The 20,730-nt window shown below is 48.8% G+C and overlaps 1 protein-coding gene across 1 annotated transcript in view; it reads right to left on the bottom strand.

Annotated features, from left to right (window-relative positions):
- Positions 1-20,730, bottom strand: part of JPH2 (junctophilin 2) — a 69,945-nt gene that overhangs the window by 4,556 nt on the left and 44,659 nt on the right. Inside the window, exons 3-4 of the mRNA XM_040446792.1 lie at positions 2,041-2,159; positions 8-219 (exon numbers count right to left, since the gene is read on the bottom strand). Coding sequence (XP_040302726.1) covers positions 8-219; positions 2,041-2,159 — 331 coding nt within the window. The remainder of the gene's footprint in view (positions 1-7; positions 220-2,040; positions 2,160-20,730) is intronic.

Genomic DNA, 20,730 nt, shown 5'->3' with positions numbered 1-20,730 from the left:
TGGTGGCCCCCGGGCGGGGCCGCTTGGGCTGCGGGGGCGTCCCGGCCGGCGACGGGGGGCCGCCCTCGGGCCCGGGGGGCTCGTGCTCGTGCAGCTGCGGGCTCTCGCGGGTCCGCTGCTGGGGGCCCGCGGCCCCTGGGCCCCGCTCTGGGGGCTCGAGCAGGCTCTCCGAGTTCTCCAGGATCTCCTGCAGCAGCCGACGCTTCTGATACTCCGGACCTGCCGGGAACAACCGGCGAGGCTGGCCTCGAACCCCGGTCCCAATAATGATGACCCTGGGCAAGCCATTCAACCCCAGCCTCCTTTATTTACTCAGCTAACAGCTTCCTACCACCTGGCCTGTGCCCAGCACTGTGCCAAGCAATTTCCAAACAGTAGCTTGTTGAGGTGTTTTAACAACGCTATGAGCTCCGTGCTATTAGCCTCATTTTTACAGATGAAAGAAAGGGAGGCTCGGAGAGGTGGCATCGCTTGCCCCAAGTCACCAGGCTGACAAAGGGCAGAGGCAGGCCCAGATCCAGTCCGAATGGCTCCAGAGTTTATGTTCTTAACTGTGGCACTGGTTTCTTTCCACTCCCTTATCTGAAAAATGGCCTGATCATACCTATTTCACAAATACTAACGCAAGGTTTAATTGAAAAATGCATGTAAAATGCAAAGCTCAGGACCTGGTACAGGTGAAATTGGGGCTGGGAGGTGTCGTTCTTCCTGGGACCAGCAGGGGGAGCGCTGTGACGGGAGGCAACTTAAAGTCTGGGCTCCAAGGTCCCCCAGCCAGTCCCCAGTGGTCTCCTTGCTACAGCCAGAATAACATTCAGAAAATACAAGTTTAATCGTGCCACTTGCCATAAAGCCCTTCAATGCGGAGAACGGTCGCCCACCCCCTGGGCTCCCACTGCTCTGCCCAGGCGCCAAGTCTGTATCTGAGTCAGGGGCTGCAGAATCCTTACTCCGCAGCCGCATTTCCCACCACCTCTGCTGCTTGTTTTACCATCTAGCTTCCTCGCCTGCCACTCCTTTCCGTTTCTGTGCCTTTGCACCCACAGTCCCTTCCTCTTGATGTGCCGGCCCCACATAGCACTACATGGTGCAGTGATTCTCAATGAGTGGCCCCAAACCAGCAGCACTGGCACTTCCCAATCCTTGTTAGAAAATCACATTCATGGGCTCTATTCCAGACCTACCGAATCAAAACCTCGGGGTGGGCCCGGTGTTCTGTGACACGTTTGAGACCCACTGATCCGAGGGCAGCCTTCTCTAACATCGCCCCGCCTGGAGATGTAAGTCCCTGGGTTATGTGCTCCCTATGAGCTCCCAGAGCCCCCGTTCCAACCACACAGAACGTACGCTGTGCGGAATTTAATCGTGAAAGGGAGACGACAGCCAACACCAACAGTTATTGAGAGCTTGCCATGGACTAGGCCGTGTGCTCTTCACCTGATGTGCATTTAATCTGCTGCCCAAAAAGTATTATTCTTACTCCCATTTTACAGATCAGAAAACAGGTTTACAGAGGTGAAGGAACTGAACAAGGTCTCTGAGCTGGTTAGCAGTGGAGTCAGGACGTGAATACATGCCTCACGCCCTGATATGCTGTCTTCAGGATTCAATGCTCCTCTAGATTCTGGATCCCGGCTTTGTACCCCAGAGCCCAGCACAGTGCCTGACACACGGGCAGCACTCGATTAAACTGAAAGTGATGCGCAAGAGTGGGAGGGCTTAATGCCTCCTCCACAGAGACCTCTCCCTTCACCACACTTCATCAGCTCAACTGCCCTGCCTGCAGCAGAGAGAGGAGGCAGCCAGGAGTGGGGCCAATGTGCAGCTGGGAGCCTCTGATTCCCCACCACGATCTCAGCATGAGTCCCCTGGTGTCACTCTATCCCATGCTTTCACAATCCCCCGTTCTTGGACTCACAGACATTTGTGAACCCACCTGGGTATCTCAGCTTTCCAGCAAACAAACAAAAAGAAAAATGGTCCCACCCTGGGGGCCTCCCCTCACCCTGTCCTGCCCGTCCCCTCCCTGGGTGGCCCTACCTGGCTGGTAGAAGTCTGGAGCCAGCTCCCTGGCCAAAGTGCGGGCAATGCTGGACTCCTGGTTGGCAGCCACGGCGGCCTGTTCCGCTGCCTCAGCTTTGGCCTTGGCGTGGCTTGTCCTACGGAGACAACATGGTAGAGACTCAGAATCCCTCCAGAAAACCAGGCCTCTGCCCACAAAAGATAGGCTGGCCAGAGCATTCATTCACTCGGGCTGTCAATGAATATGTATTGAACCCTGTGGCCCAGACTGCTGTGCACTCCCTAGACCATTCCCTCTTCTTTCTGAGCACACAGATAGGCCACATGTCTCTTGCGATCAGTGTGGTCAGGCAACTGAGTTCTGGCCAACGCACTGTGGGAAGACATGACATATGCTGTTTCCAGGCTGGGCCCATGAAAACTTCTTCTGCAATCTACATCCTCTCCTTTTGCCCTGGTGCTGGCTGGATGGAGGAAAAGCCAACACTCCAGAACAGGGAACTTAACTTCTTTTGGGTCCCAGACCTCTTTGGCATCTGGTGATACTTATGGACTCCTCCTCAGAATAACGTTTTAAAATGCAAAAAATACATAGCATTACAAAGGGACGCAATTATACTGACACACTGTTACCGAAATACTTAAAGGAACAAACTTGTAATATAATGTCTGGGTCCTTCCTCATTAACACATTGAACAAAATATCTAGCAAGCGTATTAACTACACTCATTTTAAAGTATAGATTAGCATAAAGGGTATTTCAAAGATATCTGCAGTAGGGGCACTGGCTCAGTCAGTGGAGTGTGTGACTCTTGATCTCTGGGTTGTGAGTTCAAGCCCCACACTGGGAGCAGAAATTACTTAAAAAAAATAAAATCCCTTTTTAAAAGAAGATATCTGCAACAATAATAATGTAATGTGAAAGTATATGTGATTTATACCAGTGACAAAGTCACATATATTTCTTCATTTTTTATTTTTATTTTTGAGACAGAGAGAGTGCAAGAGGAGGAGGGGCAGAGAGAGAGGGAGACACAGAATCGGAAGGAGGCTCCAGGCTCTGAGCTGTCAGCACAGAGCCCAACACGGAACTCACACTCATGGACCATGAGATCATGACCTAAGCCAAAGTTGGATGCTTAACCGACTAAGCCACCCAGGTGCCCCAAGTCACAGATATTTCTAGTACTACTATGGTTTTTTGCCTACCTTCATAATTTGAAGCAAATGCTAAATTTCAGTTAGAAGTTAGTAAAAAATAAGATAATTTTCCCATCTGTTGTAGAAACTTCTGGCGCTCTGCCCAGATCCCTTTGCTGGGCAAAGGCACCCACCCTTAGCTCCTGTATAGGCTGCTAATGGCTCATTACTGTCCTAGAAAATTGCACCCAACAGAAGCCACATTGCTCTGGAGGTCAAATCGCCACCCACTCCAACCAAGCGGCTCACAACTAATGACTGATGACACCCACCAGGCCCCTCTTGACCCAGGAGGAACCAACTCTGTGGTAGCCACAGAACACTCCCCCACCCCCTGCCGTGGGGTCAGGCTGAGGCGGGACTGCAGGTAAGATTACATCCTTGTTGGGTTCCCTACCCTACTCTGTTTCTGTCACCCTCCCCTCTCCTGAAAGCATCCCCTCAAAAAATCATCTGCTCATGGGGCACCTGGGTGACTCAGTTGGTTAAGCATCCAACTCTTGATCTCGGTTCAGATCATATCTCACAGTTCTTGAGATGGAGCCCCATGTTGGGCTCGGTGCTGACAGCACAGAGCGTGCTTGGGATTCTCTTTTTCCCTCTCCCCGTGCCCCTCCCCGGCTCGCGTATGCACACACGCTCTCTCTCTCAAAATAAATAAACACTTAAAAAAAATAATCTGCTCAAGAATCCCCACCTCAGATTCTGCTTCTAGGGAATCTCACCTAAGACAGCATCCAGGTCCACAGACTCCCTGAATTCCATCCACAGAATCCGCTGTGAACCCCATGTTAAGAGACACAGTGGAAGGAACCGAGGTCCAGAGATGATTATAGATAATGCGAAGTTCCCTTCCCACAGTCCCACACTGGAATGTGGAACATTTAGCCATTACATTTAAACATTCAGTGTGGAACATTTAAAGAAGCCTTAAATGTTTATTGTGTTAACACCTGAGATCTGGGAGATGTTCCTTTCAGCTGTTAGTCTAGCCAGAAGCACCTACTAAAATAACAACTCCATTGTGGGCCAGACACAGTTCTGAAGGAATTATCAAGATTATCTTCTGTAATCATCATGATGCCTTAGGGAGCTGGTGCTGTTATTATTTTCCCTATTTTACAGAAAAGAAAACTGAGGCACAGACAGGTTAAATAATTTGCTCTGGGTCTCAGGGTCCTTAAGTGCAGGAGCCAGGAATTTGAACCCAGGCAATAAGGCCCAGCGCTCGTGCTCAAGCACTACTCTGGAACACGTGCCACCCCGGGGCACTGAGGACAGAGACCTGAGGATAAGACCAGCCCTGTCCCTGGCCTCACAGCCAAGTGAGGCAGGAAGGAGGTAAACAAAACAACAAAACGTATTTAATACAATGCAGTTAAATAAAAAGAACTTAACTGCTGTTGTGAGAAGTGCCACGAAGGAAGTGCCATGAAAATATAGAAAAGGTACAGCACATATACAAAAAAAAAAAAAAAAAAAAAAAAAAAAAAAATTCTAGAGCAGGAAGACAAATGGATCGGTGACAGATGTGGGACCAGGGAAGGTGTCTTTGAGAATGTGACATTTACTGAGATGAAGAAAAACATAAATTAGACCCTTAACAGGAGAAGTGGGCACAACAAGGCAGAAAGAAGAAAGAGCATGTGCAAAGGCCCTGAGAAAGAGAAAGAGCTCAGTGCTTTGGAGAACTAAACAAATGAGTGTCCACATCTGCTGATGAGACACACCTCAGGGAGCTGATGTGTGTTTTTGCATCTCAATCTCCAGTATATAGAATTGGGCCTGGAATAAGGGAGGACAGGCCCTTTACCTACGTTATCCCCTTCAATCCTCAAAATGTCTGGGAGGTAGTTTTTACTGTTTGCACTTTACACATGGGGAAACTGAGGCTCAGAGAGGTATCTTCTCAAGGATGCAAAATAATAGTTAATATTACAAAGCATTTACCACATGCCACGGGCTTTATAGAAACCAACTCATTTGATCCCCCAATAACACTGGGTAGCAGATATTAATACCACCACCCCTCTTTACTGAGGAGAAATCCAGGGCACAAGGCTTTAAGGAACTAAGGCAAACTTATACAGCCAGGAAGTGACAGAGCAAGATTTCGAACCGAGACATTCTGGGATCCAGGGTCTGTGCCTTTAACTGCAGGCTGTCTGCTCACCCAGTAGGGAACAGTGGAGTTCAAACCCAGAACCCTGTGATTTCCAAGCCCTGCCCTTGCCACCTTGCCACAATAGTGTTTATACTGACAGGGGCGCCTGGGTGGCTCGGTCGGTTAAACGTCCGACTTTGGCTCAGGTCATGATCTCGCAGTTTGTGAGCTCAAGCCCCGCATCGGGCTCTGTGCTGACAGCTCAGAGCCTGGAACCTGCTTCAGATTCTGTGTCTCCCTTTCTCTCTGCCCTTCCCCTGCTCACGCTCTGTCTCTGTCTCACAATAATAAACATTTTTTAAAAATTAAAAAAAAAATTATTTACTGACAAAAGAATACCTAAATATGGGATGTCTGGCTGACTTGGTCAGTAGAGCCTATGACCCTTGATCTCGGGGTTGCGAGTTCGAGCCTCACATTGAGCATAGAGTTTACTTTAAAGAAAATGAACACTTAAATGAACTCACGCATGTGCACAGGTATGCGTGGAGGGGCAGCACAGGGAACGGTCAAGAGCACAGCTTTGGATTCCAGTTCGGATGCTGCCAAGGCTGGGGCTGAAACTTAGGAGGATGCCAAAAACTCAGCAAGCAAGAGAAAACAATGTTCTAAAGCAATATTTTAAAAGTCAAAAATAATGCCAAAAAATCCTTGATGAACAAGTTGTGAACAAAATTTAGATAAAGACTGGATCAGACCCTGCACTTTGCACGACCTTGATCACTTCACCCTAGTCCTGATCCCACCGTGACTCTAGGACCTTGGGTGAGTTGCTCTGCCTCTCTGTGCCTCAGTTTCTTCATTTGTACAATGGAGATAATAATTTCCCCCTCTTGGAGTTGCTGTGAAAACTCATGATTTAAGAGGCAACATATGAAAGAGTTTAGGCCACGATGTGACTGAGTGGAGGTGGCAGTAATGGTGGTGATGGTGGTGGTGGAGGTGATGGTGGAGGAGGAGGTGATGAAGGAGAAGAAGGAGGGAGATGAGGTTTATGACATCAAAACTGAGTGTGGTACATGCATATCCCAGGTTCATATTTGCCTGCGCACGAATGCATGTGACTCAAACTCCTAAACTTTCCAGAAACACTTCCCTGGCAACCTGAAACCCCAGGTCGGGGGAGGAGGGAAAGTGCTGGGCAAACCTTCAAACAGAGAAAATGTCCTTTTTTGGTAACGCAAGCTGGATGGTGCTTGCTTGTTTCCTTGGTGCCCTGGGAAGCTGTGCTGCAGGACTCCTCCTAAGGCCAGACAGGCAGCCTGCACATAGAGCCCCAGAAGATCTGGGGAGATCAACCGTGGACACCCCCCAGAGCAGCCAGACAAGGGTTGAGAAAGGGGCGGCCACACGGCCCAAGGCAGTGAGGGCTGCTGTGTTCACAGGAAGCTCACTGCTCTTTCCCATGTCCATCAGTCTGGCCGGCTGACCCCCTTGGTCTCTGGTCTCAGGAATGGCTGCCACCCTTCAAGCCAGGCACTCCCGTGTTCTCCCATGCCCTCCTCCTCGGCTCCTTGCGGCAGCCACGGCCATCACTCACCAAGTCCCCTCTCCTAGTCCTGTGAAAGCTCCAGCATCCAAGCCTCTCCCTCCTTGCGTCACTGCTCCTCAAAGCCCCCGTGTGCTCCCTACAACTGATTACAGTGGCATCGTGGGCTGGCTTAATCCAGACGTCCAGAGGCCTCAACTCTTGCTTAAAATCTTTGCAAGGCTTCCTACCACGCTCAAAATAAAGCCCAAGGCACTTAGCACAGCCTTCCAGCCTCTCCAGATCCTCCGCTGAGGCCGTCCTGATGAGCGTATCACCAGCTGCCGTCTCAGCGCAGCCCTGGCAGCTCACAGGGTGAGGGCGGAGAGCCTGCTGTTGCCCAGAGGCTCTTGTAGGTCAGGGCCACTCACAGTGTGGCCCATCACCCTCCTGGCCCCTCATCACCTGGGAGCTCATCAGAAATGCAGGTTCGCGGGCTCCATCCCAGACCTACTGAGTCAGAACTTCAGGGTGAGGAACCCAGGAACCTGTGTTTTAGAAGTGCTCCAGAGGCTTCCACTGCTCACTGAAGTCTAAGAAGCATGTGCTGGTAGGCAGACGGAGAAACCAGCTCTATGCTGGGCAGCTCCCAGCCTGCTCAACTCTCCGGGAGCCTTGCTTGAGTGCTTCTCCTTAAGCACCAGGATCCCTTCTCTGGGTTCAGGTCCTGCTAAGGAAATGCTGGACCCGTTTCTTCTCCTGTGACCACTCACCGTGTCTGGGCTGAGACCGCTAGGGGAGGGTCTCCAAGGATGGCTCTGACCTACGGGAAAGGGAACCAGCAGAAACTGGGGCAGGGGGAGGGGCAGGGATCAGTCACTCTTCTTGATTTCATTGGGATTATCTTTCGTCAGCGGGGTTAAAAATAAGGCTGGTGGTTCTGGGACAGGGGCAGGGCGATAACCCAACAGAAGTGCTTCTGAGAGCATCCCTGCACCCCAGCTCCTTCTCCTCACTCCTAGCTCCCTAACTGCTGGCTACAAGTCAGCTTTGCTGCCCGGTCGTCTCCACCAGGCATCGATGGCTTCATGGACCAAGGGGGATACCTGCTGGAATTATCCCCAACTCCGTGCCTTTGTTCAGGCTGTTCCCCCACCTGGAAGGCTCCTTCCCCTCTGTCCACCCTCCCAGTCTTAAAGGGCCAGCTCAAAATCCACTTCTATATATTGATTCATTCACTTAATATAACTTTCTGGAGTGCCTACTGAGTGCTAGGCGCCATTCTGGGTACTGTGGATCTAAGAGCAAACCAAGCATCTAAAAACCCCTTGCAGAGCTCACGTTCTAGTGCAGCAGGGTCGGCAAACTGCAGCAGCGGGCCAGCCAGTGCTGCCCGTGAACAGAGACTGGTTTGTAGATTTTTGAATGGTTGAAAAAACAAAACAAGAGTGATATTTTCTGACACATGAAAATTACATGAAATTCAGAGTTCAGTGTCCATATAATGTTTTATTGGAACCCAGCCACACCCATGTGTTGACACATTGTCTAGAGTTAAGCAGTTGCCACAGAGACCGTGTGACCTGCAAGGCCAAAAATATTTACCATCTGCTCTTTTACAGAAAAGGTTTACTGACCCCTGTTTTAATGCATTCACTCAACAACTGTCTCTTTTAACACTATTAACATCTGTTATTTGTTGACTCCCTTGTGCCCAGCTCTGTGCTATGGCTGCTTTACACAAATGACCTCAGAGAGGTGGAGTCACTTTCTCAAGGTCACACAGCTAGAAAGTCAATCAGCCCGAGCTCTTACCCATTACACCAAGCATCTCCCCCCACCCCCACCCCCGCCGCCACTTGCCAGTAACTCTGGGCCAGGTCCTCCATGTGCTAGGCCCAGAGATGGGGATCAATAGGACCCAGCAGCCACCTGAGCCTAGCGCAGCCATGCCAAGCCAACCACACAACAGCCCTGCAGACCAATGGATGAAGAGAGATGCAGAGCAAAGCCTCTAAACTGCTGGGGAGAGCCGCTAAGAAGAGAGAAACACCAGCTAGGTAGCTTGGGTGAGGGGTCCTAGCACTGCCCCCTTGCAACCAATCTTTGGCAAGTCTGAGCTCCCTGAACCCCGGTCTCCTCATCTGTAAAATGGGGATAATAACAGCAACTACCAGGCAGAAATGATGTAAGAAGTAAATGAACGGACAGTCATCTGGCCCTTAGAGCAGTGACCCGGACGCAGGAAGTCCATACAGTGCTTGTTAATAAAATAAATAAGCATACTTTTTTGGAGAAGCCTAAAAATCCTGGATGTACCACGTGCCGCTGAGTTGTTTAAAAAAAAATTAAAACTTTTCTCATTTTTAAAATGAAAAAAAAATCTTCAGAACAAAAAACCTCTGGTATGCCTGCAGGACAGAGGCAGATAATGAGTCTCCAGCTCAAACCTCTGCCAGCCTCTCTGGAGGCCGCAGAGGTGGCCGGCAGGGACAATGCTGCCAAGTGTCTTCCTGTGGCGGGGGATGCTTCAGATGCCACTGCCCTGCCCTCTCCCAAAATAGCCCCTCGCCCACAGCTCTGGCTGGCCGTGGCCACTTCCTCCAGAACAATCATGGTCAGAGTAATCACAGAGAGGAACCACAGCTGGGGTGTCCAAACACCATCCAGAGAGCTGCCTGGAAGGAAGCCCCCAAGGATGTAGGCAGGGGCATGGTCAGCGAGTCTTGACAGAGGAGGGAACTTCCTCCCCTCTCCACCCCAGCCCCAGGACTTCATTTGGCAAATGGGGCGAAGTCCCTCCAGGAAGCCCCCCTCACCAGAGGGGTTAAGGGCAGAAGCTCCAGTCTAAATAATAGCACCATCACACTAGAGGTATCTGACCTTTGCTCACCGGTCTCAGTTTCCTCAACTGTGAAATGGGGATAATAATACTTCACAAAATTACTGAGAGTCTGAAATGAGCATAGATGGAGCATTTAACAAACACTAGCTTTCATTATCATGGTTTTTGTAACTATTATAACAATGCTTCCCAGCATTTCTCTTCCAGAATTCTATGGACTGCCAATAAATTGGGATGTAAATATGCATTCTTGTGGAAGGATATGTCCTCTGAACACTGTTCCAAGATTCACCCATTCTGTACCTGTGTCCATACTTTAATCCTTTCTTCTTTTTAATTTTATTTTTATTTTGAGAGAGAGAGAGCATATGTGAGTGGGGCAGGGACACACACACACACACACACACACACACACACAGAGAGAGAGAGAGAGAGAGAGAGGGAGAATCCCAAGCAGGCTCCACACTTAGCACAGAGCCCAACACAGGGCTTGATCACACAACCCTGGAATCATGACTTGAGCCGAAATCTAGAGTTGGACGCTCAACTGACTGAGCCACCCAGGCGCTCCCATACTTCAATCCTTTCTACCAACAAATATTATTTTACCGTGTGCAACAACTGTATTGAGTTTACCTGTTCTTTAGCTGATGGACATTCGGGTTGTTTCCGCTTCTGCCTGCTGTGAATAATGCCGGTATGGACATTGGTGTACCAGTTTTTGTGTGTCTGTAGGTTTTCATGTGTCATGGGTGCCCACCGAGGAGCTGAGTTTCTGGGTCATGTGTTAAGTCCATGTTCCGGCTGAGGAACCGTCAGGCTTCCTCCCCGGAACATAGGAGGGCTCCCATTTCTCCACATCTTCGCTAACACTTGTTATTATACCCATCTTTTAAATTTTATTCATACTAGTGGTTTGTGAGGTGGTGGTGACAGTGGTGATGGTGGTAGAGGCATCATTAGCCATTGGGGAAATGTCCACCTGCATTTTCCTGATGGCTAATGACTTTGAGCATCTACTCACAGGCTTCGCGGCCATTTGTGGATCTTCTCAGGAGAAACGTCCTTCAGATCCTTTGTCTTTTTTAAATTGGGTTTTTGTCTATTTTATTATTGAGTAGTTAAAGTTCCTTATATAGTCTAGATATAGTCCCTTATCAGATATGGGTGCCAGTCATGAATTGCAAATATTTTTCCATCCTGTGGCTCATCTTTCCACTTTCTTGATATCATCCTCTGCAGCATAAAGGTCTTTAAGTTTAATGCAGTCCAGTGTATCTGTTTTGTTTTTGTTTTTTCTTTTGTTGCATGTGCTTTTGGTGTCAGATCCAAGAAGGCTTTGTGTAACCTATGGTCACCAAGGCTTACTCCCGTATTTTCTTCTGAGAGTTTCCCAGTTTTCGTGCTGATGTATAGATCTATACATATGCATTGCTTCTAATAAGAAAAATGGGAAATAACCTGAAGGTTCATGCCGCCCTGTTGAGTTAGGTACTACCACCATTGTACAAATGAGAAAACGGAGTCACAGAGAGCCTAACTCACTTGCTCATTGCTATTAAAATGAGTGTTGAGCCAGAAGGAAAGGAAATCGAGTCTGGTAGGAGAGACAGACAAGACTGAAAAGTCCTGATAGCAGAGCAAACAGAAGTCAACAGAGGAGGAGAAAGCCCATCCGCCGTGTTACGTGTTCATAATTTGTCTTTTGTTACTTTTATGTTATATAAAAAAAATAAAAGGTACAGGGGTGCCTGGGTGGCTCAGGCGGTTAAGCCTCCGACTTCGGCTCAGGTCATTATCTCATGGTTCGTGAGTTCGAGCCTCGCGTTGGACTCTGTGCTGACATCTCAGAGCCTGGAGCCTGTTTCAGATTCTGTGTCTCCCTCTCTCTCTGCCCCTCCCTTGCTCTCTCTCTCTCTCTCTCTCTCTCTTTCTCAAATAAAGATTTAAAAAAATTTTAAAGGGTATAAAACGACATGACTTCATTGTAGAAAAGTCCTGAAAATCAGCAGGTTTTCTTTTTTAAAAGAAAAAAATGCCATCAACGTTTTGGTATTTTGAGGTGGGTAGGAGCACAGTTGTAGGACTGTGGATGACTTACTAAATTTTCTGTGCTTTGGTTTTTCCATCCGTAAAATGGGGCCATGAATAGCCCTCACTTCATTGGGTTGTTGGGATTATAGAGTGAATTAATGTAACAAAGCATTTTGAAGCGGAGGCTCTATGCAAGAGTTTGAAACTTTTCCATAAAGTGATTTTGTTCCAGGTGAAGTGGGCAGCTACACCTGCCACCTCCTCAGGGCCCCAGAGAATACCCCCGCCTTGGAAACCCAGCCTGGAATCCCCAGGCCGTGGACGTGAGGTGTTGCAAATCACGTTATGGTTTTTTTTTTTTTTAATTTATTTATTTTGTGAGAAAGAAAGATAGCACAAGCCGGGGAGGGGCAGAGCGAGAGAGAATCCCAACCAGGTTCCTCCACACATCAGGGTGGAGCCCGATGGAGGCTGGAACCCACGAGCTGTGAGATCATGACCTGAGCAAAAACCGAGATGCTCGACCCACGGAGCCACCCAGGGCCCTCCAGATCACGTTTTATAGCGACCCTTCTCCCCTGCTGAAAGAAGGCCTCCTCTGTCTGCATGCCAGCAGGTGTGTGTGACCCCTGCCCCCAGCCTAGAAGGCAGAGGCAAAGTAGTAAGAGTTGCTGTTTACTGAGTGCTATGTGCCAGACATTTGACCTATGTGGTCAGCTGAATAATGGCCCAAGGATATCCCCGTCCTAATCCCTGGAACCTGTGAATGTGACCTTATATGGCATAAGGAGCTTTGCAGATGTGATTAAGGATCTTGAGATGTGGGGATTATCCTGGATTATCCAGGGAGGCCCTAAAGGTGATCACGAGTGTCCTTATAAGAGGAGGCAGAGGGAGGTGGGATGGCAGGAGAGAAGGCGAGGTGATGACAGCAGCAGAGACTGGACATGAAAAAAAAAAAGAGAGAGGTGCCTGGGTGGCTCAGCCAGTTAAGCGTCTGAGTCTTGATTTCGGCTCAGGTCATGATCTCCCGGTTCACGGGTTCGAGCCCCGTGTAGTGCAGAGCCTGCTTGGGATTCCTTCTCTCCCTCTCTCTGCCCCTTCTGCTCTCTCTCTCTCTCTCTCTCTCTCTCAAAATAAATAAATAACCTTAAAAAAAAAAAGCAGAGACTGGAGCGGTGTGATGTGAAAATGGAGGGGCCATGAGGTGAGGAATGGGGCAGCCACTGGAAGCTGAAAAGCCAAGGAATTGGATTCTCCCCTGGAGCCTCGAGAAGGAATTAGCTGTGCTGACCTTGGCTGTAGTGTGGTGAGACGGATTTCAGACTTCGACCTCCAGAAGTGTAAATGAATAAATCTGTGTTGTTTTAAGGCCCCAAATCTGTGGAAATCTGTTATGGCAGGAACAGGAAACTAAAACAACTTGTGTGATCTCCTGTCATCCTCAAAGACAACTCACTTTGGGGGGGGGGGGGGCAGGCGGGGAAGAAACGCAGGCTCAGGAAGTCATTTGCCTGAGGCTCGTAGCTCGAAGTGCCAGGGCCAGCTGGAACTGCGTCCAGGGCCGTCTGGCACCAGAGCCTTTGCTGGCCCACGTGTCCGCTGTGCTGCCTCCGTTCAAGCCCACGTTCCAGGAGGGCACAGCGGCCACCACCCAGCCTCTTCCCCAGGGGCAGTGTGAGGCCCTGAGTCCCTGTGCCCCTCCGAGAGGGCCCAGGGCCAGCAGTTACTGGCGGTGAGAACCCTACTTCCCCAGAGAAAGGCTAGTCCATCGGGGCCTGGGGACTGCTGGCTCATTATGTATGGCTGAGATGTGGCTGCACTTTGGTAACTAGTGAAATGACAGGGAGGGGACCTGGGTCTTGCACCCCTCCCCCAGATAAGACTGGGTCTTGCAGTCCAATCTGGAACCTGGTTGCCGGCAGAGTGGCCTCTTCTGCATGGGCTGGCAGATAGACCTTTGGAGCAGCACAGAGAAACTTCCTTTTTAAAACGTTTATACCAGGTTTGAAAGCCAATTTTATAAATTATAAAAGCAGTAATATTAAAGCTGCCGCACCATGAATCCACTGAGCTCCCTGTGCACAACCCAGCTTTTAACAGGGCCGTGAACACAGTAATGATTCAGTTTTGGGGCACAGCGCTTGAGAGTGTGGAACCTGCAATCACACTGCCTGGGATTGAACCTGACTCACACACGAGGCTGTGTGGCCTGGAAAAATTGCTTAACTTCTCTGTGCATCCGTCTCTTCTTCAGAACAGTGAGTGTGGCAGGCAGATTTCTCAGAGGGCCCCTGGCACTCACACCCTTGTCTAATCCCCTCCCCTCGTGCATGGGCTGGACTTAGGCTCCTAAATAAAAAAACTTGGGAAAGGTGATTCGTTTCTAGAAGACAGTGACTTCTCTCTTGCTAGCAGCTTCTCTTGCTGGCATTGATGGGGACATCCAGTGGCAAGGAACTGAGGGCGGCCTCTGGCCAACAGGAGTGAGAAACTGAGGCCTTCAGTCCAAAGGCCCACGGGAATATTCAGTTAAGTGTCCAGCTTCGGCTCAGGTCATGATCTCGTGGTTCGTGAGTTCAAACCCTGCAATCGGGCTCTGTGCGGACAGCTTAGAGCCTGGAGCCTGCTTTGGATTCTGTGTCTCCCTCTCTCTGCCCCTCCCCCGCTCACACACACACACACACACACACACACACACACACACTCTCTCTCTCTCTCTCTCTCTCTCTCTCTCTCTCAAAAATAAAAACATTTAAAAAATTAAAAAAAAAAAAGACTATGTCTACCATGATATTGTGATTTACAAGAAATACAGCTGACCCTTGAACAAGGCAGGGGTTAGGTGCATCAACCCCCATACAGTAAAAAATCCAAGTATCACTTCTGACTCCCCACAAACTCAACTACTAATAGCCTATATTGATCAGAAGCTTTACTGACAACATAAGCAGTTGATTAGCACATATTTTGTATGTTATTTGTACTATATACTGTATTCTTTCAATCAACTAAGCTAGAGAAAAGAGAATGTTATTGAAAACCATAAAGAAGAGAAAATACATTCACACTACTGTACTTTATCTCTTGAAAAAAACCTGTGTATCAGGGGACCCGTGCAGGTCAAACACCTGTTATTTAAGGGTCAACTTGAGGGTCACTCAGATGACCAAAATATATTTCTCATATATATTTGATCTTCATTCATGGTTCCTGTCTCATGGTTTCCAAAACTCTTGGAATTTCCTGAGTGATAAGAGCAATGGGAGAACCTTTTGTTACAATATTCAGTCTCTTGTCTCCAGTTCCTGAAATCACTTCAGAGTCATAAAAACAAAACAGGTGTCTTGATATTCATAACAAGACCCTTCGCACCACACCTGCGTTTATGATAAGGAGGTGACTTTTGGAAAGCACCTAATGATGGAGGCTGGTTACCAGGGGCACCAACCAAGAATGGAGGGTTGGCACTCTCAGTCCCACCCAGTGATTTCAGGGGAAGGAAGAGGGGCTGGAGGCTGAACCAATCACCAATGGCCAATGATTTAATCAACTGTGCCTATGTAATGAAGTCTCCATAGAAACCTAAAAGGATGGTGTTCAGAGAGTTTCTGGGTTGGTGAATATGTGAAGGTACAGGAAGAGTGGCACGCTTAGGGCACGGAAGCCCTGCACAGCTCTTAGAAACTGGTAATCTAGAAATAAATGGTTTCTCTGAGTTCTGCGAGCCGCTCTAGCAAATTAATTGAACTCAAAGAAGGGGTCATTGGAACCTCCTACCTACAGCTGGTCAGTCAGGAGCCCAGTGACACCCTGGAGTTGCAAATGGCATGGGGGGATATGCCGTCTCGGAGGACTGAACCCCTGACTTGTAGGCTCTGATGCTTTCTCCCGGTAGATAATGTCAGTGTCGGTGAACTGCTTGGTGCCGTGGGGGGGAACCACACCCCCCACCACCACATGTTGAAACTGGGTGCTAAGTCCCCTTACTACCTCCTAGGGTTGCTACGAAAATTAGAATTAATATACACAGCAGTGGCTCGCACAGAGGGTGCACTAAAGGAGTGCACTACTACAGATTTTACACTTAAATAATTTTCTGTGTTTCTGTATATTCGTATTTAGCTTTCAAACTGCTCAGCTTTCTCCTTTAGAAATTTGGCATCTACCTCTTTTCAGTGCCAGTGATTCCTCTTCTGGGAATCTGGCCAACAGATACGCTGGAAATGACATATTGCAAAGGCATTTATGGCAACATGGTTTGTAACAGCAAAGGACTGGAAACAAACCCAAAGCTAGCAGTAGGGACCTGGTTAACTACGCTCTGGTACGGCCACCTGAAGGACTTTACGCAGCCAGTACTAAGAATGAGATAGATCTTTAAAACAGAGTGAATCCTGATAGGTCAAGTTATGGAGCAAGGTGTAAATTAACATATATTGTATGCAACGCTTGTGTAAACAAACAAGTGAGTTTGCTCTTCTATATGTGGAATATTTCTGGAAGGATAGATAAGAAATTGGTCATAAAGGCTGCTTACTGGGATGAGAACTAGATGGCTGGGGGTGGGGGGAGGTGGAAGGGAGGAAGATACACATGCATGAGCACACACACACACACACACACACACACACACACACTCATTTGAGCTGGGGACTTTCCTTTTGCCTCATCTCCTCCCCCCTCAGCTCACACATCATTCTCCACCCTGCTCTGCACCCTGGGTGACCCTCCTCCACGGTCTGCATTCACAGCGCCCTTGCTCTCTGGCTTCCAGCTGGGTTTAGCTGATGGGGGCACCAGCCGAGGGCTGCAGGAGGGAGAGGGAGCAGCTCCCTGTTCCTCTTCAGGGGGGTTCTCTCCTCCACAGCTTGCACCCATCGGCTCTAATGTAACACCATTTCCTCCCCTGGCTCTGTCAGACCCAGGGAACTAATGGCTTCCCATCATTGCTGGTCCCGGGTACCTCAATATCCTGGTTAATTTCCTGCCTACCTGTATAAACATCCAGTTATAACATGAATAAGTTCTGGGGACCCGATATAGAGCATGGTGATTATAGTTAGCAGTAGCGTATTATATGTTTGAGAGTTGCTAAGGGAGTAGGTCTTAAATATTATGTGACACAATGGAGGTGTTAGCTAATGCTAGGGTGGTAATCACTTTGCAATATATAAGTGAGGCAAATCAACACCTTGTATACAGTGTTATATGTCAATTATAGCTCAATAAAGGTGGGGGGAAATCCAGTAGCTTCATGAAACTGTCTGCAGCTGAACTCTTTGAAAATATCCCTTTCTGCCAGGACTCTGACTGATACAGCCCTTTTAGATCTTTTGAATGTGCATATAGTATTCCTATTGCAAGACAGATAGATAGATAGATAAAGTTTAAAAAACCTAACATCTATGACTGCTAGGATTTTTAAATGATCTAATTTATTCCTGAAAACAACCCTAAGGGATAGTATTATTATGTCCACTAAATAGACAGAGAGAGCCACATAGCCAGGAAGCACTCTAGACCCCAGGTTGGCCTGATTCCCAAGCCTGTGTCAGCCAGTGTAGGATGGCCCCGTCTCACCTGCTTACCCAGCAGGAAGAGGACAAGGACTGGGCTAAGATCCAAGTTTCCCGATCTGGTCCTGCTCTATCCGATGTTCTACAATGTTTTCTTAGAACTGGAACTCGACTAAGATGTATACAGCAGAGGGATATTAAAAATATTGAGCAAGTGCCATGGGGGGTGGGCACCAACCAATGAGAGTGGTGTGCCAGGTGGTTAACCATTTAGTTGCTGGGTCTGGGGAAGTCAATATCCTGGGCAAGAGGCCAGGTGTACAGGACGGTAATGGGAGGTGGGGAGCACTTAGGGGGCTCAGGGGAGCTGATGGCTGCAAATTGACACAAATCAGAATATTAAAAAATGTTAACAACAGGTATGATGCTGCAGGAGTGTTCAGCTGGATGCTAACCCTGGATGTAAGTTTTCCTTCTTATGCCCCATCTGGTTCAGGAAGCGTTCCCCAGAGTCTACCCCCAGTAAACATGATCTTGACCCTCTGCTGAAGCCCCCTCAGTGCCTTTCCCAGAGCCTGGAGGATGATGTAGAAATGCATTATTATGCTATGCATATGATTTCATGACCTAGCCCCTGCCAACCTCTCTGGTCTTCATTTAAACCAGCCCTCCAGACAGCCAGAAATTTCCAGGTCCCCACATGTGCTCTACTATTTTCACTTCTGGGGATTTTACACAGGCTGCTCCCATTCCTGGGAACACTTGTTCCCTCCTTCATCTCGTCATCTGGCAAACTCCTATTCATCCTTCGGAACACTCTCTCAGGAAAGCTTACTCTGACTGCCAGCTCTCTGTTCTTGCAGTCCCCTGCACTTAGCTGCAAGGTCACTTTCTCTTCCTCCACTTGGTCTGTGAGCCCCCAAAAGGGGCAGGAGCCTCACTGCTGTGTTTCTACCAAAGCAGTAGCAGGTACGTAACAGGTGCTCAGTAAATATTTGTTAGGTAAATGTGTTATATGCATTACATACTGAACTGTGAGACTCACACATCTCTTCGCATTTAATAACACAGTTATAAGATGGAGTAACGGAGACCCAGAGAGACCTGTGTGATCATTATTTTTTAAATGTTTATTTATTTCGAGAGAGAGAAAGAGAGTGCACCTGTAGGGGAGGGGCAGAGAGAGGGAGAGAGAAAAATCCCAAGCAGGCTCCATTGTCAGCACAGAGTCTGCCGCGGGCTCAAACCCACAAAAACGCAAGACCATGACCTGAGCCAAAATCAAGGATGCTTAGCTGACTGAGCCACCCAGGTGCCCCTGATCATTTTCAATATTTGAAAATTAATCATGCTGATGGTTAGCTCTGTTACAGACATGTTAGAAGGGTCACTTACTATGTGACAGGCTCCGGTCTAGGTGCTTAGACACATTACATCACTAAACACAAACAACTGGATGGAAAATACGATTATCACCCTCGGTGTGCAGATGAGAAAGCAGGACTCTGGGCAATTTCAGTAACTGGCTCAGGGACACATGGCCAGCCAGGGATGGGCATCCTGACAGTCTGGCTCCAGAACCTGTGTTTCTCTGACACTCCACTCTGCTGCTGTTCCACAGTGTGGCCACAGGCTCCTTGAGGGATGGCAGCAGGCCCTGCTTCTGGGCACTAGCCCAGACCTGGGTACACAGTAGGTGCTCGTGGAAACCTCGGGCAATCGAGCTGACATAAGAGCATGATTGCACACCAGATATTAACACAGGGTAAAACCCACACCCCTTTCCAGTCTCTTGCTCTGGAAATCTGAAAGGCTTCAGACAGGCTAGGAATGGCTCTCTCTACAGGGCCATGATTGTCACTGTGCTCCAGAAGGGGACAGAGCCTGCTGGGAGATGGCCCCATCTTTTGTCCACTCTGCTGCCTGCGTCGCATCCAGTGGGAAGGATGCTGAATCCTGAGAGCCATCACCACATTACTAACAGACAACACATGTTAAGCCCCTACTGTGTGCTGAGCATGATGCTAAATGCATTACTCCATTGAAGCCTCACGATATTCTCCAAGGTAGATATCACTATCGATTCCCATTTCACTGGTGAGAAAACTCAGGGTGACGAGGTTATGTAATGGATCCAACCCCCACAGCCAATAAAGGGGGAAAGCCAGGAATTCCAGTGTGGCTACCGCCAATATAAGAAGGTGGGAACATTAGTTAGCTAGTGTTGGGATCAGAGACCTTGGCTTCAAACCCCAGTACCCCCTGTTCCAAGTTTCATGACCTTTGCCAAATCACAAAACCTCTGTAAATCTCAGCCTTACCACCTGTAAAACGGGTTGATAATTAGCCACCACTAGAATTACTGTGAGGATCAAGTGAACTGTGGCATGTGAAGTGTATATTCACTCCATCGTGACAAGTATTTACTAAGCCCCAACTGTGTGCCAGGTCTTGGGGTAGATCTGGGAGTATAGCCATGAGTAGGAGACATTTACCCCCTGGAGCTTACAGACTGGCTTCACTCAGTGCTCTGTGCACCATAGGTACCCAGAATGGTAGCTGCTATTTTTGTAATTATTACTTAGAGAGTGACTTTTCTCCCCAAGGGTTGAACTTTCCATTGGGATTGCTGGTCCAAGAGCCCACTGATCTGGTTCCAGGAGTGCTCTGCACGCCCCACACCCCCACCCCTGCCGCCCCCAACCTGCCTGGTGAGCCAGCCAGTCATGGCATCCCACAGGCCAGAGTCAGCAGACATCTCCTGCCCAAATAAGGACAAGGCGCCCAGGAGAGCTTTCTGTGAGCCTGAGGAATGTGACAGCTGAGGCCTCCCTGCCCAGCACCCTCCCCCACCTCCGGCCCCTCCCCAGGTGGGGCTTGGGCTCTGGCATTCCAGCTTTTTCCAGAGCAGTCCTGAATGTCCCCAACACCCCCCTCATCCTACTCCAGGCTGCTGTGAAAACTGATAAGGAGCCTTGGGAAGGAATTCCAGGCAGCGACAACTGTTCCTGGGGGCTGGCATCTCTGTCACCACAAGGATGGGGAGGAAAAAACCACAGAGAGGGGCCAAACCCAGCCCCCGTCCTACAGAATCGCATCCCTTGGTTCAAAAAGCATTTCCAGAGATTTTATTTGGCTCAGGCACTGTGCCAGACTCCAGAGGAGAATCTGGCTCCATTGCTGTCCTCCTGTCACAAAACTGTGTCACAGCAGAGTCCTGACTAGGATAAGTGTGTGGAGTGGAGGAGGGGGAACACATCTGGGCTTGAGTACAGGATCAACAAAGACCTCTTAGAAAATCTGAGCTCACAAGCCACACTTTGGGTGAGCATGAGCCCCACCTCTCTCTCTTTCTCTCTCTCTGCCCTCGAGGGATTCTCTCTCTCTCTCTCTCTCTCTCTCCCTCTCTCTCTGCTCCTTGATCACTTGCATCCTCTCTCTCAAAAAAGAAAAGAAAAGAAAAAAGAGAAAAGGAAA

The sequence above is a fragment of the Herpailurus yagouaroundi genome, unplaced genomic scaffold (assembly GCF_014898765.1).
Source record: "Herpailurus yagouaroundi ecotype Mexico unplaced genomic scaffold, PumYag 196, whole genome shotgun sequence".
In the NCBI taxonomy this organism is placed as follows: Eukaryota; Metazoa; Chordata; class Mammalia; order Carnivora; family Felidae; genus Herpailurus; species Herpailurus yagouaroundi.
Note: the sequence above shows the minus strand (reverse complement) of the source record. Positions and strands in the feature narration are given on the sequence as shown.